At 42.9% G+C, this 17,749-nt stretch overlaps 1 protein-coding gene across 6 annotated transcripts in view; it reads left to right on the forward strand.

The window, feature by feature from the left end:
- NPAS2 (neuronal PAS domain protein 2) overlaps positions 1–17,749 on the forward strand; it is a 172,065-nt gene that overhangs the window by 119,874 nt on the left and 34,442 nt on the right. For all 6 annotated transcript variants that reach the window (XM_053589934.1, XM_053589940.1, XM_053589939.1 and 3 more), the window contains exons 6-7: positions 7,215–7,335; positions 8,326–8,439. In XM_053589934.1, coding sequence (XP_053445909.1) covers positions 7,215–7,335; positions 8,326–8,439 — 235 coding nt within the window. The remainder of the gene's footprint in view (positions 1–7,214; positions 7,336–8,325; positions 8,440–17,749) is intronic.

A 17,749-nucleotide genomic window follows, 5' to 3' on the forward strand; every position in this document is an offset into this window, starting at 1 on the left:
CCCATATTCTTGTGCTATAGTTAGGTTATAGCCTTCATATGAAAGCTATAAATTAGCTTCGTAGTAGGGCTGAGTACATTGGATACTTTTTCTTCCATTCTTGAGATACTTTGCTAAGAAGAATATGTTCCAGCTCCATCCATGTAAACATCTTTCTTTAAGGCTGCATAATATTCCATGGTATACATGTACCACAATTTGCTAGTCCATTCCTGGGTCAATGGGCACTTGGGCTTCTTCCATGACTTAACGATTATGAATTGGGCTGCAATAAACATTCTGGTACAGATGTCTTTGTTATATTGTGATTTTTGGTCTTCTGGGTATATACCTAGTAAAGGAATTACAGGATCTAAGGGCAAGTCTATTTTTTGATCTCTAAGTATTCTCCAAACATCCTTCCAAAAGGAACATATTAGTGTGCATTCCCACCAGCAATGTAGAAGTGTGCCCGTTTCTCCACATCCACACCAACATCTCTGGTTTTGGGATTTTGTTATGTGGGCTACTCTTACTTGGGTTAGGTGATATCTCAAAGTAGTTTTGATTTGCATTGCTCTGATGATTAAGAATAATGAGCTTTTTTTCATCTGTTTGCAGATCGTGCATCTGTCTTCTTTACAGAAGTTTCTCTTCAAGGCCTTTGCCCACCCTGAGATGGGATCACTTGTTCTTTTCTTGCTAATATGTTTGAGTTCTCTGTGGATTCTGGTTATTAAACCTTTATCAGAGGTATAACCTGCAAATATTTTCTCCCATTCTGAGGGCTGCCTGCTTGCTTTACTTACTATGTTCTTGGCTGTGCAGAAGCTTTTTAGTTTGATCAGGTCTCAGTAGTGTATTTTTGATACTGCTTCAATTGCCTGGGGAGACCTCCTCATAAAATATTCACCCAGGCCGATTCCTTCAAGAGTTTTCCCTGCACTTTCTTCAAGTATTTTTATAGTTTCATGTCTTAAGTTTAAATCTTTTATCCAGTGAGAGTCTATCTTAGTTAATGGTGAAAGGTGTGGGTCCAGTTTCAGTCTTTTACAGATCGCCAGCCAGTTCACCCAGCACCATTTGCTAGATAGGGAATCTTTTCCCCACTGAATGTTTTTCATTGTCTTGTCAAAGATCAAATAACAGTAAGTAGCTTGATTCATCTCTTGGTTCTCTGTTCTATTCCAGACATCTACTTCTCTGTTTTTGTGCCAGTACCATGCTGTTTTGATCACTATCGATTTATAGTACAGTCTCAGTACTGGTAGCATGATTCCTCCAGCTTTGTTTTTATTTCTGAGCAATGCTTTGGCTATTTGAGCTTTTTTCTGATTCCATATAAAAAGAAGTATTATTTTTTCAAGATCTTTAAAATATGACAATGGAGCTTTAATAGGAATTGCATTAAAATTATATATTGCTTTGGGTAGTATAGACATTTTAATGATGTTGATTCTTCCCAGCCATGAGCATGGTATGTTTTTCCATTTGTTAACATCTTCAGCTATTTCTTTTCCTAAGGTTTCATAGTTCTCTTTATAGAGGTCTTTCACATCCTTTGTTAGATAAACTCCCAAATATTTCATCTTCTTTGGCACTACTGTGAAAGGAATAGAGTCCTTCACTGTTTTTTCACCTTGGCTATTGTTGGTATATATAAAGGCTACAGATTTATGGGTGTTGATTTTGTAGCCTGAGACATTGCTATATTCCTTGATCACTTCTAAAAGTTTTATAGTAGAACCCCTAGTGTTTTCTAGATATACAATCATGTCATCTGCGAAGAGTGAAAGTTTGATCTCTTCTGACCCTATGTGGATACCCTTGATCGCCTTTTCTTCCCTAATTGCAATGGATAAAACTTCCATGGCAATGTTAAAGAGCAGTTGAGACAATGGGCTACCTTGCCTGGTTCCTGATGTAAGTGGAAATGATTTCAACATAACTCCATTCAATATGATATTGGCTGTGGGTTTGCTGTAGATGGCCTCTATTAGTTTAAGAAATATCCCTTCTATACCAATTTTCTTAAGTGTTCTGATCATGAAGGGATGCTGGATATTATCAAAATCTTTTTCTGCATCAATTGAGAGAATCATATGGTCTTTATTTTTTAGTTTGTTTATGTGCTGAATTACATTTATAAATTTACGTATATTGAACCAGCCTTAAGACCCTTGGATAAATCCCACTTGGTCATGATGTATAATTTTTTTGATGTGTTGTTGGATTCTGTCTGTTAGGATCTTATTGAGTATTTTTGCATCAATATTCATTAGTGATATTGGTCTATACTTTTCTTTTCTTGTTGGGTCTTTCCCTGGTTTAGGGATCAAGGTGATGTTTGCTTCATAGAATGTGTTGGGTAGTATTCCTTCTTTTTCTATATTTTGGAAGAGGTTTAGTAATATAGGTACTAGTTCTTCTTTAAAGGTTTGGTAGAATTCTGACATAAAGCCATATGGTCCTGGGCTTTTCTTTTTGGGGAGATTTTTGTATAGTTGATGCTATTTCAGAACTTGATATAGGCCTGTTCAACATTACCACTTCGTTCTGGCTAAGTCTTATAGGTGGCGTACTTCCAAGTATTGTTCGGTTTCTTTCAGATTTTCATATTTCTGAGAGTAAAGTTTCTAGTAATATTCGTTAAGGATTTTTTGAATTTCTGAGGGGTCTATTGTTATTTCATCTTTACCATTTATGATTGATGAAATTAAGAGATTTTACTCTTCTTTTCCTGGCTAGGTTGGCCAAAGATTTATCTATTTTATTGATCTTTTCAAAAAACCAACTTTTGGATTTATTGATCTGTTGCATAATTCTTTTGTTTTCAATTTCATTTAATTCTGCTCTGATTTTGGTTATTTCTTTTCTTCTGCTGGGTTTGGGGTTGGAATGTTCTTCATTCTCCAGTTGCTTGAGATGTCCCATTAAGTTATTAACTTCCTCTCTTTCCATTCTCTTGAGGAAGGCTTGCAGTGCTAGAAATTTCCTTCTTGGGACTGCCTTTGCAGTATCCCAGAGGTTCTGGTAATTCGTGTCTTGATTGTTGTTTTGTTCCAAAAATTTGGTGATTTCCTTCTTAATCTCATCTATAACCCATCTATCCTTCAGTATAAGGTTGTTTACCTTCCATGTTTTTGTATGGGCATGCATATTCTTGTTGTTATTGAGTTCAACTTTTATTCCATGATGGTCTGAGAAGATACAAGGAATACTTTCTATATTTTTAAATTTGCTGAGATTAGATTTGTGGCCTAGGATGTGGTCGATTTTGGAGTATGTTCTGTGGGCTGATGAGAAGAATGTGTGTTCATTTTGTTGGGATGAAATGTTCTGTAGATGTCTGTTAAGTTCAGATGTTGAATGGTTAAGTTTAAATCTAAAATTTCTTTGCTTAGCTTCTTTTTGGAGGATCTATTCAGCACTGCTAAAGGGGTGTTAAAATCTTCAACTACTATGGAACTGGAGGAAATCAAGTTGCTCATGTCTGTTAGAGTTTCTCTTATAAATTGAGGTGTGATCTGGTTGGGTGCATAAATATTAATAATTGAAATCTCATCATATTGAGTATGACCTTTAACAAATATGAAGTGTCCATCCTTATCCTTCCTTATTTTGGTTGGTTTAAAGCCTATTGCATCTGCGAATAGGATTGCAACACCTTTTTTCTGCTTTCCATTTGCCTGGAGTATAGATGACCATCCCTTCACCTTGAGTCTATATTTGTCCTTCAATGTAAGATGAGATTCTTGTATGCAGCAGATATCTGGCTTGAGTTTTTGTATCCAGTCAGCCAACCTGTGCATCTTTAGAGGACAATTTAGACCATTCACATTAATTGAGAATATTGATAAGCCTTTCAAGAGTCTGGTAGACATTTTTAATCCTTTTGTGAGTGTGGAAGTTGGAATTGGATCAAAATTTTCTAGGTGGGTTTACTTTTGTGGTGGAGGATTATGCTGGTCTTCATTGAGGATAGGTCTGAGAGTATCCTGAGAGCTGGTTTAGTTGTGGCAAATTTCTTCAACATGTGAGTGTCATTAAAGTATTTAATTTCTCCATCATAAATGAAACTCAGTTTAGCTGGGTACAGGATCCTGGGTTGAAAGTTATTTTGTTTTAGGAGATTAAAAGTCGATGACCATCCTCTTCTAGCTTGAAAGGTTTCAGCAGAGAGATCTGCAGTTATTCTAATATTCTTCCCCTTGTAGGTGATGGTTTTCTTTCATCTGGCTGCTTTCAGAATTTTCTCCTTTATATTAACTTTAGTGAAATTGATTATGATGTGTCTGGGGGATGTCGTATTCGGGTTGAGTCGTGCTGGATTTCTGAAACTGTCTGCTATCTGAATTTCAGAATCTCTTGGCATGTCTGGAAACTTCTCTTTCATAATCTCATGGAGAAGAGACTCTGTGCCTTGTGAAGCCCCTTCATTGCTTTCGGGGATCCCTATAAGATGAATATTGCTTTTCTTTGAATTGTCCCAGAGCTCTCTGAGAGAGTGATCTGTTTTTGCCCTCCATTTCTCTTACTCTTTGAGAGTTTGGGAGTGTTCAAAAGCTCTGTCTTCAATGTCAGAAATCCTTTCTTCTGCTTGCTCCATTCTGTTACTGAGGGATTCTACTGTGTTTCTCAAATCTTTAAGGGCTGCAACTTCTTGTCTCAGTGTGTCAAAATCTTTGGTCATTTGGTCTTTGAGTTTGTTGAATTCTTGAGACATCTTTTGGGTTACTGCTTGGAATTCTAATTCGATCTTATTGGCTATCCAGATTCTGAATTCGATTTCTGACATCTCAGCTATTTGTTTGTGCATGGGATCTTGTGCTGTGTCTGCCCCATTGATCCTTGGGAGAGTTGATCTACTCTGATATTGCCAGAGTTTTTTCGTTGATTTTGCCTCATGATTGTTTTTCACCATTGCCTCTGGGCATCCTCAGAGTTGGGGACCTTTCTCTCCAAGATTAGACCCCAGCAGGATCACTCTATTGTTGCTGGGTCTTTGTAGGGAATGACCCTGTGTAGCTCCTCTGGGGCTGCCCCAGCCAGGGAGTTCTGGTTGTGGGAACAGCTCTGGAGTATGACACACCCAGATCCAGCAACAGGGCGGGGGGTGGTGCACATGGTTCTGGGAGTCCCTGGCACCCAGTGACTTTTGTACAGAGAGCCCAAGGCTCCAGCAGTCTCTGGCCAGGAGAAGGGCTCTGCACAAAGGAAGGGAGGGCTCCACAGGGCACGCAGCTACCAGAGTCCTTGGCCAGATGAGCAGGCCGGTGTGGAGGCAGGGAGGGAGGATGGTGTGGAGGGTACAGGAGGGAGGACGTGGAGTCGCGCAGCTCCCAGATTTCCTGGTGAGGGCATGCGGAGGCCTAGCGGGTGCAGGTCGTGTGTCACGGCGCAGCTCTTACGGAGGTCTGGGCGGGTGGATTGTGGTGCATCTCTTCCGGATGTCTTGGTGGGCACCAGTTGGGGATTGCTGCTCGCTGCACAGCTCGGAAGGGCGCCGATTGCGGGTCACAGCACAGCTCTTCCGGAGGTCCGGGCCGGCGCCAAGGTGGCGATTTAATGTGAGATGAGCCTTCTTCTGGCTACTGGTAGAGAAGACCAGCATTGATGTGGGCAGCATTTTGGCCAAACCATTCCCCAGCTGAGAGAGGATGGTGGTCTAGACCACCATCTGAGAGTGGAAGCCAGAGAAAGGGAAGAGCCTGGAGCACAGAGGATTTGAGAGGTGAGAAATAGGCAGCAATTGGGCTAAGAGCGGAGGAGCCAAGGATGCCATCTGTGTCTGTTGTAGGCAGGTGACCTGTTAGTGATACCTCTGTGGGGATGACAACACAAGGGCTGGAATGGCATGGGCAGGATAGAATGCTGGCCTTGGGGATGTGTGTGTGATGCACCTTGGTCTCCAGGGTGCATCTAAGTGGAAGTTGGAAGGTTGAGTCTTAACACATGAGACAGTTGGCTGGATAATCAAACTGAAGAGTGTGTTCAGATGGCGTTTGCAGCTTTGGGGTGGGTGAATTTATTGAGGGAAACTGAGGAAGAGAGAGAGGGATAGGCCCATCTCCTCTCTCCACTATGAGCTCCTACCTGCTCTATCCAGTGTGGTAGCCACTAGCCCTGGCGGCTATTTAAATTTCAATCAAAACTAAAGATTCGGTTCCTCATTCTCATCAGCCGTGTTTCAAGTACTCAGTTGCCAAGTGGCCAGTGGCTTCCATAATGGCCACTGCAGTTTAGAGACCATTTCTGTCATCCCAGTTTTACTGGACAGCATTCTATCTCCACTCTATCTTTAATTCATTTTGTAGCCACAGTGCCCAGATACTAAGGAAAAAAGTGCACCTGTTACTGGACTAAAGGGTCTTGCAGCCTGTCACTGTCCAGCCCATATACAGAGTCGGGGAATAGGTCCACCAAGCTTTACTGTCAGAAGGCCAGCAATTCTGGACAACAATGAGAGTAGCCTCTCCAAGATTGTTCTGCCTCAGTTATAATTCTAATAATTTTTATAATGGGATACAAGGAAACAAACGTTAGAAGATTTTAACTTTAAAAGAATCATCAAAGAAAAGGACATAAAAGTAGCTTTTAACTCTTAACAATGTTTCAATACCTAAGTGCTACTTCTTCCCCAAAAGTCTTTTGAGATAAACATCCTCACAGTCACGGGGAAACCTTAACTAGATAAACAAGGAAGGAAAAGTGGGGAAGAACGTGGGCTGGGCAAACTAGGTCAGCTGAACTGCCTCAGCTTAGCCTCTTAGACTCCATCTTGTAGGCTGCTTTTCTGGGTTCACTCCACCAGTTTAGAGACTTTTAAGAAGTAGACAGGCAGCCCTCTGCTGGTCTGAGGTCAGGAAAGGAACTCTGTGCACTCTCAGGGTCATTGGAACAAGGAGACTCACCCTGGGCCGCACGTAGCCCATGTCACCCCAGCCAGAATGCAGGACATCAGTAAATAGGCCCCTCACCAGTTTGTCTGACATAACTCTTAGCTCTTTCTTGGGCCCGTGGACAAGACTACATCCTCATTTGAGCAAGTTAAGCCTTTTAGATGACAATTCAAGGTCACAGAGTGACACATTGAGAGTCTCCATAGGAAATCAGATCTTGAACCTCCTATTTCGGAACCCAGTTCTGAATTATAAATGTTCAGTTTTAGCTCTTGCTTTTGTTTTTCATCTTTGTTGAGAGTGTGTGCCTTTGTTCTTTATTATCTTTTTCAGTCAGATGTCATGGATCAGAATTTGTTAAATTTCCTTCCAGAACAAGAACATTCAGAAGTTTATAAAATGCTTTCTTCCCACATGCTTGTGACGGAGTCCCCCTCCCCCGAATACTTAAAACGTAAGTGTAACTTTACTTAAAGATGAGAATTTTACTTTTGAAAAGAGGTTAGGATGAATTAAGAAGGGAGAACTAATTTTAAGAATAATTTTCCTCATGACTCAGAGGATTTCCAAGATCCTTAGAGGTATATTTTAAGTTTAAAGCTAAAACCGGAATTTGGAATGTGTAAGACATTTAGCTTTCATGTGGAAAATTTGAAAGCTTGGAGCTTAAGAATAATAATTTGCCTTACGTGTATGACAAGAGATTCTTTTTTACATAAGAATCTTTTAGTAATAAGTACTGCAAAAATCAGTGAACAGTCTACTTATTTTGAAGGACATTATAACATGCAATTTATATAATATCAAGAAATTAACCAAAAACTGAATAATTAGGACAAAAATCCAAATTCTTTGCCCCCAAGGCCATCATCTAGTTATTTATACACATTTGTGTTTTTTATGAAATTTTAAAGTTTTTATCAAAATATTTGCAACCTGCCTAGAAGGCCATCCTTGGTGCCCACTGGACCACGTGTCACTTAACAAAGCATATGTAGTTGTACGAAATAGCAAAGCTGCTTGCAGTTGTTCAAGCCTTAGTCCATTTTCCGTGAATAATTTGTCCTGTCGTACATCTGATTTTACTTCAAAGCAAAGCAAAAAGATTGAATTCAAAGGAGCAGCTCGATAGGAGCAGCTTTATTTTAATATACCATATGAAAACAACCGAAACTAATCAATGCCGACATCACCAACCACAGACATCTGTGAGCAAATTAAGACTAATTGGGTCCATGTATGGAATGCAACCTATCTATGAACTGTGCAAAGAAAGCCCTGTGCCACAAAGGTTAGAAAGCAGGTCTGAGAGTCAGTCATTAGGAGAGAGGCATCCGGCCATGTGTAGACTAAACCCCATGAGAGTTTTCACAGCACCGCTACTTGCTTAGAGTCTGTACAATGCTCACGTTCCCTCTCTCTCCTTCTTCCTTTAATGGCCCAGCTGACAACGATTTAGAGTTTTATTGCCATCTCCTCAGAGGCAGCTTGAACCCAAAGGAATTTCCGACTTATGAATACATAAAATTTGTAGGAAATTTTCGCTCTTACAACAATGGTAAGTTTTTTAATTGTCATACAATTGCGACAGGGTCTTTTATTATGCAGACGTGCACAAGGGAGCATCGGGATCACGGGGGAGGATGGGGAGAATGTGCACTCTTCATATTTGCATTTGGGTTTTTGTGTTGCTGAGATGCGTTTCTGCGCTCGCCAGTGCGCTCTCCCATTGGAAAAGAACACACCCCACACCTGTTACTGCCAGTGCACACAGCCCCACTGAAATGCATGTTATTCATTTACTTATTTTCAGGCTGATGAAATATCCTGTACTGTGAGAAACAGCTTACAGTTAATAGGGAACAGGCTCAGCCTACACACTCCACTAAACAGAGCTTCACTGTGACTTGAAGATCTGAAACCTTACTTTCTGCATTTTTATCCCCTTCTTTGCAGTACTGCTGGGAGCCGATTTTAACAGATCTGGTTTGTGGCTCTTCTGCTCACTGTGGGCCTCATGCATGGTAAAAGAGCCATTTTATGATGAGCCAGCATTCTGCATTGCACGAATTAGCAAGCAGGATAAACCAAGTGGGAAAGGCTTATTTTCTGAAATTACCCAGATACCAGAATGGCCAAACTCTGGCCATAGAGACATCAAGTCTGCACCTGACTTAAACATTCATTTTTACTCTTGACCCATGCAAAATGGAAATGCAGACCTAACACCAGAAATTCAGAAACAGAGTCCAGGAAGGCAGGAAGGCCTGCGTTTGGTCTGCTCTGCTCCTCAAAACTCAACACAAAACAAATCACTTCAAAACAGCTAACATCTCATAAAACAGCAGATGGGAAAAAAAATAGAAGAAAGTGTTGGCAGAGAATGGGGGAAAGAAGAGGAAAAGAAAAAACTATCAAAAGAAACCGTAACAGAAAGATGAGCTGCAGAACTGAGGGGGAGACTCAGGGAAAGCACGATGACAGCTCTAACTTCTGCTGCGTTCATTACTGTTATTCAGCTCTGGACCCAGGATGGAGCCGTTAGCCTGGGCAGATTAGTCCCAGAGTTTGCTTAGAACCAACTAAAGCAATGGCACTAAGTTCTAAAGCTTAGGGAAAACAGAATTTTCTGTTAAACTCAGATGATCCCTGAGTTTTGTGTTACTTAGATAAACGTACATGCTTGGTTTAAAGGGCACCAACTAGATGCTAAACAGTGTGGTCCTGCCAGAGTGATTTTAAGGTCCAGTGTCCAGGCCTCTTGCCTGGATGGGGGACTCCATGGCTGACTGGGAGGCCCTTCTGGGAACCAAGCCATCCAGAGCTCAAGGTGTCTATGCATTTGGAAGTGGTGGATGGTCTGCATTCCCAAGTGAGCCCCCAAATCTGGGAAAAGCAGGATGAAGCCAGAGAGCCATGGCTCCTCCTACTCAGCATGCCTTCTACTACTCCTTACCCAGACTTCACGAGATGGACCATGCCGAGAGGTAAAGGTAGCTTCTCGGGTTACTCAAATAAAGAAACTGACCTAAGAGGCATCTTGTCCCAAACCCCAAATTATGCCAATCCTGGTACAGTGGCTCTTTGGCTGGGACAGCTTTTTAGAATACCCTAAAAATTCTATTTCAGGAGATGTGAGAGTGCAGCTCAGGAATATACAGTGGGGAAGGACTGTAGGGTTCTGATTCCTCATCCTGACATGATACCAGATACCGTTCCATAACACTAATGTGGCTCTGCTTCCAGACAGCCTCCCCATTGAGTTAGTATAACCAGTGATTTAAGATTTGCTTAAAAATGCATGCACAGGTTCTTCAAAAACTTAAACATAGAGTGACCATATGATCCAGCAATTCCACTTGTGGTTATATACTCAAAAGAAGGGAAAGCAGGGCTTGAAGAGCTATTTGTGCACCAACAGCAGCATTACTAAGGTGGAAGCCACCGAAGTACCCATGAGTGGATGAATGGATGAAGAAACTGTGGTATATATGTTTATTGGGGTATTATTTAGACTTACAAAGATAACAAGTTCTGACACATGCCACAACGTGGAAGAGCTTTGAGGATATTATCCTAAGTGAACTAAAGCAGTCACAAAAGGGCAGATATTGTATGATTTCACTTACACAAAGTACTGAGAGTAGTCAAATGTGTAGGCGCAGTGAGCAGAATGGTAGTTTCCAGGGGCTGGGGAGGCTGAAATAGAGAGTGTTTAGTAAGTGCAGGTTTTGCAAGATGAAAGGATGATGGTTGCACATCAATGCGAATGTTCTCAACAGCATTGGACACCACTTAAAAAGGGTAAAGATGATAAACTTTACATGGTTAACAATTACTCTTTATTGTATTTTACAGAATTTTCTTTAAATGCACGTGTTGTGGTCATAATGGCAGCTGCTGGGATAGCAGCACATTCTAAGTGGCCACATGCACAGAGGGCAAAGGGCAAAAGTACCATAGCCCCCCAGAGTGCCAAGACTGTGGGAATTATGGGATGCTGCTTTCCATGTCCCCATGACAACACTGCACACACGTAAAGGAACCAAGCTGTGATTGGCTGTTGAGCAGCAGCTGCTTGTGAATTTACATTTCCAGGATCCACACTAAGATGCTGATGAATATCACTTTGAAGCATCCTGTCATTTATCACATCTTGGAGGCTTTCAAGGAAACAGGGAGGCTTCATTCTGCATACCTGGGATTTTTTTTTTTTTTTTTAACCTAACAAGGCTTTATTTTCACTTCAAGTTGAGATAGTGTTTGTTTGCCTGAAAGAATGTGTGGAAATTATGTGTGATTTTTTTGAAACTGTTACTGCTATAAGCACACAGCATTGAAAGTGGAAAATTTAAAACCAAGACTGCAGAGTATCTCTACAGTTATAAAAGCCAAAGTTAGAGGGGCTTTCTTGAGATAAGGGTCTCCAAATGTAACCGTGAAACACACGAACATGTAATTCTTTTTTTTTTTTTTTATTGTTGGGGATTCATTGAGAGTACAATAAGCCAGGTTACACTGATTGCAACTGTTAGGTAAAGTCCCTCTTGCGAACATATAATTCTAACGTGGATTAGAACAGACAACAAAAAATGTCAGAGACAAATTAATTTCTAAGGTTAAACCCTGTGAAATTGCCAACATTCAACCACTTTGGACCTATGAGATATGGTTTATTATAATATAAAAAAAATTCCTACTTGAGAGGCTGAGGCAAGAGAATCGCCTGAGCCCAGGAGTTTGAGGTTTCTGTGATGATAATAGCACCGTACTCCAACTCCAACCAGGACAACAGAGTAAGACTCTGATTAAAAAAAAAAAAAATCAAATATTCAAATTTGACTTTATAGATTTATTTCTCAGTAAACATTGAACAATCAAATAACAAAAATAGATGACCTGAGGAGTGTTTTGTAAGTACCAGCCCTCGGCTCAGTCTTTGCACTGGCCATCTCACTTCGTCCTCACAGCAGCCTGATGAGTTAGCCCTGTTATCATCATTCCATTTTCCAGCGGAGGAAATTGACACGTAAAGGGTTCTATTTAATGCATATGTTGGGAAGTGCAGGGTCTACATTCAACTCGGGCTCTCCAGCTAGGAACCCACACCCTCCACCCTAAGGCCTTGCTGCCTTTCACACATCTATGTCAAAATAAAACAGGTAGACACAAGGCACAGGCCCCTGCGTGCCTCCTGGCCCTCTGTTGGTACACGGCGTCTGTCCCTAGGCCCATCAGATGCTCTGCACCAGGTACCAACTGTCCTGAGGGCACCTGAGAGTCATTTTAATCAAACATGGTAAAACACATGGGCATGGAAATGACAATCATGCTGGAGAGGTTCATCCACACAGACCCCTAGGGACAAGAGACACAGCCCACCACGTAGGACTGTGCCAGGAAGTGCCACCGTCAGTCAGAAGGCAGAAGGAGAAGAGACGTGGGTAAGGGAGGGTGGGCAGGCCTGGGACTGGAGAGTTTGAAAAAGTTCAGGGGACTCAGGGATGCAGGGGCTGCCCCTAGTTACCTGGTGTCACATGCATTTGCCAATGGAGAATGTCCCATCCCACACACGTTTCTAGATGCCTATGAATTCTGTGAACAAGCGACCTCAGGACCAGTCTTGCTCCTGAGCCCCCAGGGAAGCTCAGAACAAAAGCACTAAAGTTCAGGATCCTTTCAAGAGCAAGATGGACAGGTGGCTGCCACCTATCCACCTGGAATTCCTACTGAGGAGCAGAAACAAGAGGACAGCATTGGGTCCTCTTGTTGAGGACCCAGGTTGAGTAAGGAAGGGGACGTGGACCCAGAGTGTGAGCACCTGAAGTAGGAGGTGGCTGGGGCATGGACTCTGATGGGTTGGTTTGCATAGGAAAGGAACGCCAGCAGGTGAGTGGTTCACTGTCTCTAGGAATTGGCTGGGCCTGGGAGGGGCAGCCCCTGTAGAGTCAGCAAGGCCTCAGACACCAAAGCATCAAATACAGAAACTAGAAAATGTGGCTATTGGACAAGCCACTCCATGCAACTTCTTCAAGTTCCCAGGCATGCTTCGGGCTGAAAAAAATACATAAAGTCTAGAAGAAAAATGACCACGAACATCGATTAGATTATATTAGAATATTTGTTCACATCTCAAAGAACTAAATAGGAAACCCCACTGAGTTCCATTACTGAGACAAGTGCTGGCATTTCTGTTGGGCTGTTTAGTTGATAGAACATTGCCTGCTACATTTTTGTTAGACATTCAGATTCCACAAATCATGGAATAGAAAGGACAGTGACCCGCTGACCTGTGGATTCACTCTACCCTCTCCTGGCCCTACCACATAAGTAAATGCTCGATAAAAGTAGGTTGACTAGAACTGAGGCTTAGAGATCTTAGCTCCACACCCAGCTGGTCGCGGACAGAGCAGAGTCAGACCACAGACTTTGACCCAGAGAGAAGTAATGCTCTCCCTGGGAGCTAACAGAGCTCTCCTTGAGTAACTCCAAACTACACTCCAGGGATATAGTTGTGGTGTTCAGGAGGGCTCCTGCCACTTCTTTGGCCTTCAATCCAAAGTGAAGATTAAACACAGGCTGGTCCATGCCTGGTAACCTAGAGAATGTAATAGCCAGTGTCTTGTGAGTTATCCACACTGAGGGCCTCTGAAACACCAGCGTGTGGTTAGGGAAGTTCATCTGTGGCCCCCGTTCCCTCCCCCATCTGTGCCCTGTCCTTCCCCTGCCCCGTCCCCACCTTGGCTCCCTGGGTGCCTGGAGGCCACTGGCCCCCTTCCCTGCCATTCCTACCGAGCCTACTCCTGACACATTCTCCTCCCACACTACAGGCTCATCTGATCAACTGATTTGGCCTACGCCTAACAGAGGGGCTTGGCCAATACTAAAAATTCACATTGGTAGAACCCTAGGGCCCTAACCAAAGAGACATGTGTAAACTCCAGGGCATGGAAGGAGGATAAGACTGAGCTGGAGAGAGTTTCGGTGACTCTTAAGTCATATAGGTGAGGGTCCTCTCTGCTTGCCTCCTCCTTCAAATAGCTGCTGGGTTTGGCCAGGCTCTGTAACCAGATCTGTTGGGTTACCTGAACAAATCTGGTCTGAGTTCATAAGAATTTGGGGGCCAGGGAGGGCCAAAACCAGTCTTGACCATGAAGGAGAAGAGGTCACACACCCTGATGAGACATTTCCAGATGTATCTGCAGATTATGCCCCTTCACCTCTGCCCCCCTGTTCTCTTTGGCAGTATAAACACAGCAACCATCACCCAAATCCTTGAGCCAAGTGGAATTTTCCCCTGCTTCAGTGTTTGCACATTTTGGTCACTCCTTAGGACTCCATCACTTGCCACAGAGGGGAGTGGAGTGAAGACAGGACCTCACATCTTTAACCTAGATTTTTAATAAATATGAAGAAGAAATATGTGTCAAGAAATGGAACAAGAAAGTCGTCTTTTCTAGAAGCCTCTTACTTGAGGACAGTTTCTAACCCAGTCTGTGCAGAGTTTCCTGGAGGAATCTGAGCTGGGCTATGGAAGCACATTTCCCGCCCTCTGCCCATGGAAAGCTGACCCTGGCCCTGGCCACCTGGTAGTAGTAGGGGGCATTGGTACAAAGCACCCCTACCTTCCTCTGTTCTGCACATCAACCACTTTCAGAATAGAGTTGAAGCGAAGACTTTATTTGGGGCTATGTTTGTCCAACAACAGATATTTAAAAAAAAGGGGGGGGGGAGATACTTTTGGATGAACACATCATCCCATCCTTTTTTTTTTTTTTTTTTTTTTTTTTGTGGTTTTTTTGGCCGGGGCTGGGTTTGAACCCACCACCTCCGGCATATGGGACCGGCGCCCTACTCCTTGAGCCACAGGCACCACCCATCATCCCATCTTTTACTCCTCCAAGTAAATGGAGGAACCTCTGGAGCCTTTCTCGAACACAGGCACCTCTGCTAGTAGGAAGAAAACTGCCAGATGATTTTCAAAAGTGCCATCAACAGTCTTTGCTTTAAGGGGTCCTGATACGAAGGTTTCCGGTTCCTGAAAGATAACTTCGTGCCCGGAAGAAGGTAATCCTTCATCTGAGCCCCGGCTCCTCCTCCGCACTTGGAGTTAAATGTGCGTCTGAGTGAAATCCAGAAAGCAGTATTTCAAAAGTCGCTGGTGTGGTTCCAAATAGGTCACCCTCAGCAAACATTCCACTCTGGGCTTTCCAGAAACCACACACCAGAGTATAAAAGTTTCTCTGCCCTCATTTCACCTACTCGCCTCTAATCGCACAACCAGATTTGAAATACTGGCAGAAAAAGACACTTCAGCGTACAGAGTTCAGCTCTGTACGTTCTTTGGGATTTCTGCAGGTTGCCTTGTTTTATGACTTTAGGTTGTTGTGGGGTTTTTTCCCCCTGAGCTTAATTAATTGAGATGTCTCAGTGAAGGGAGCTAAGCGCATGCACACTGGACCCCACTGGGAATGGAGATGTGCCTTTGGGCAGCTGCAGGAAGGGGTATCTCGTTTATCACAGGACCCAAAGAGTAGGAAGCAGAGAATCCCCTCCACCCAACAAAGAAGCATGATGGTCTTCCCCTGCAGTGAGCATTGCTGCCAGATTAGATTGCAGGGGAGTTAAGATCACGATTAAAAAAGAAGAAGAAGAAAAGAGATTATTGGACCAATCCAATGATCCACTGCTGGGTATCTACCTAAAGGGAAAGAAGTTATTTTATAAAAAAAGACACCTACACTGAAATACTTATCACAGCACACTTCACAGTGGCAAACATGTGGCATCAACTGAAGTACTTATCAATGGATGAGTGGATAAAGAAAACGTGGTGTGTATTACACACACATATTCATGCACCATGGAGTACCACTCAGCCATAATAAGGAATGAATTGTCTTCTGCAGCAACGTGGATGAAACTGGAGACCATTATCCTAAGTGAAGTATCCCAGGAAACGGAAAACCAAACACTGCATGTTCTCACTAATACATGGGCGCTAAATGATGGGGACACACAGGCACGAACAGATACAAAGGACACTGGAGACCAAGGGGGAGGGAAGGGCTTAAAAATCTACCTACTGGGTACAGTGAACACTGTTCTAGTGACAGGCACACCCTGACTTAAGCATTATTCAGGGTATCCATGTGACAAAAACATTGTACCCCCTTAATATTTTGAAATTTAAAAAAAATTGTTACTCAAGAGCATCATCCTGCGCCAATATCTAGGGTTTATACTTAAATGGAGTGACGCGGAATGGTCGTATGTTTATCATCTATATCTTTCTGCTTGTTTCAGTCTGGGAATGGGGAGAACTTTTAAACACGTTGCTCCATAATTGTGATAGAAATGGGCATAAGGTATCCACTTGGAAGACAGGAATGACGGCCTACATGGATAGCAAGTTCACTTTTCTGAGCACACAAATAATTTGACCTTGTCCACATAACTAGTAGATCTCTTCTCAATGCCAGTACACCCTCTGGCCTTTAAACATATTGATTTGAATGAATGAATGCCAGGAAAAAGAAGAAATATTTGAGTAAAACATATAGTTTCCCTCAAGAGTAATTTTTCAATGCAGCGAGTTGCAAACCCCCAGCTTTCTCCTGTGGCTCTCACTTTCTCTCCAGCATTGCTCTTTCCTATGCAAAACAGAATTGGAAGAGAGGAAAGAAGCAGCCAGCATTACCCAAGCAAGTTAGGCAGTGCCCCAGGCCAAGAAATGGACAAGGTTGGGCGGCGCCTGTGGCTCAGTCGGTAAGGCGCCGGCCCCATTACCGAGGGTGGCGGGTTCAAACCCGGCCCCAGCCAAACTGCAACCAAAAAATAGCAAGGCGTTGTGGCGGGCGCCTGTAGTCCCAGCTACTCGGGAGGCTGAGGCAAGAGAATCGCTTAAGCCCAGGAGTTGGAGGTTGCTGTGAGCTGTGTGAGGCCACGGCACTCTACCGAGGGCCATAAAGTGAGACTCTGTCTCTACAAAAAAAAAAAAAAGAAAGAAAGAAATGGACAAGGTTATTGTGCTACTGCTGCTGCAAGACCCCAGTCGCCAGACTGTTCAGAACACACTGGGTCAAGCGCACTGCAGAAGTCTAAAAATAGTGCTCACGTAGTGGGAGAGGATTTCTCAAGGATGCATGGAAAATTATTTTCCCCTCAACATTCCAAAGCCATAGCCTGAATGTCTGCATGTTTAAGAGCTTTATCACAATTGAGAATTAGGAACTTTATTCTTCACGGAGCAAAACCTCGTCATCGATTATTTCACGTCTTCCCAGACACGTTTATCAGCTTTGTTTTTCATTTGTTGCAAGAAGTGCTGAGAAAGCTATTTGTCACTTTCCTTGTGGGCTATTACTGTGTTTTCCTCCAGCCATTGCAGCTAATTTATCATAAGCAGGTCATCTCTGATGAGAATACTGAATTGTTCTGATGCGTGGGCCAATAACTGAGTGGAAGAGAGTCTACACACCCCATTTATTTCCTTCCTTTGGCTCTTAAATTACTGTTCACTGTTGCCATCTCTGCATCTTCCTTGGCCCTTTTGAAATGAATTCTCCACCCCCTGAGACCTCACTGCTCCTGTGGTCATCTCTATCTTCTGATTTGGAAGCTCACCTCTGTCATCAGACAGACTTGGAAGCAAAGTGTAGAGGCTTCCAAATGAGACAGACATTAGTCATTCTGAGTTTCCAGAAAACCTTGGGATTCTCTTAGGTTTTGGAACTTCAAGAACACCAGCCCAAGGCAAAACTGTCAGGGACTCTGAAATGAGAGACTATAATGAAAGATTCAGGACTTGATAACCTGGGTTCCATTATAATAGGAAGACCATAAAGGGAGTGCCAATGGCGGGCACT

The sequence above is a fragment of the Nycticebus coucang genome, chromosome 4 (assembly GCF_027406575.1).
Source record: "Nycticebus coucang isolate mNycCou1 chromosome 4, mNycCou1.pri, whole genome shotgun sequence".
NCBI lineage: Eukaryota > Metazoa > Chordata > Mammalia > Primates > Lorisidae > Nycticebus > Nycticebus coucang.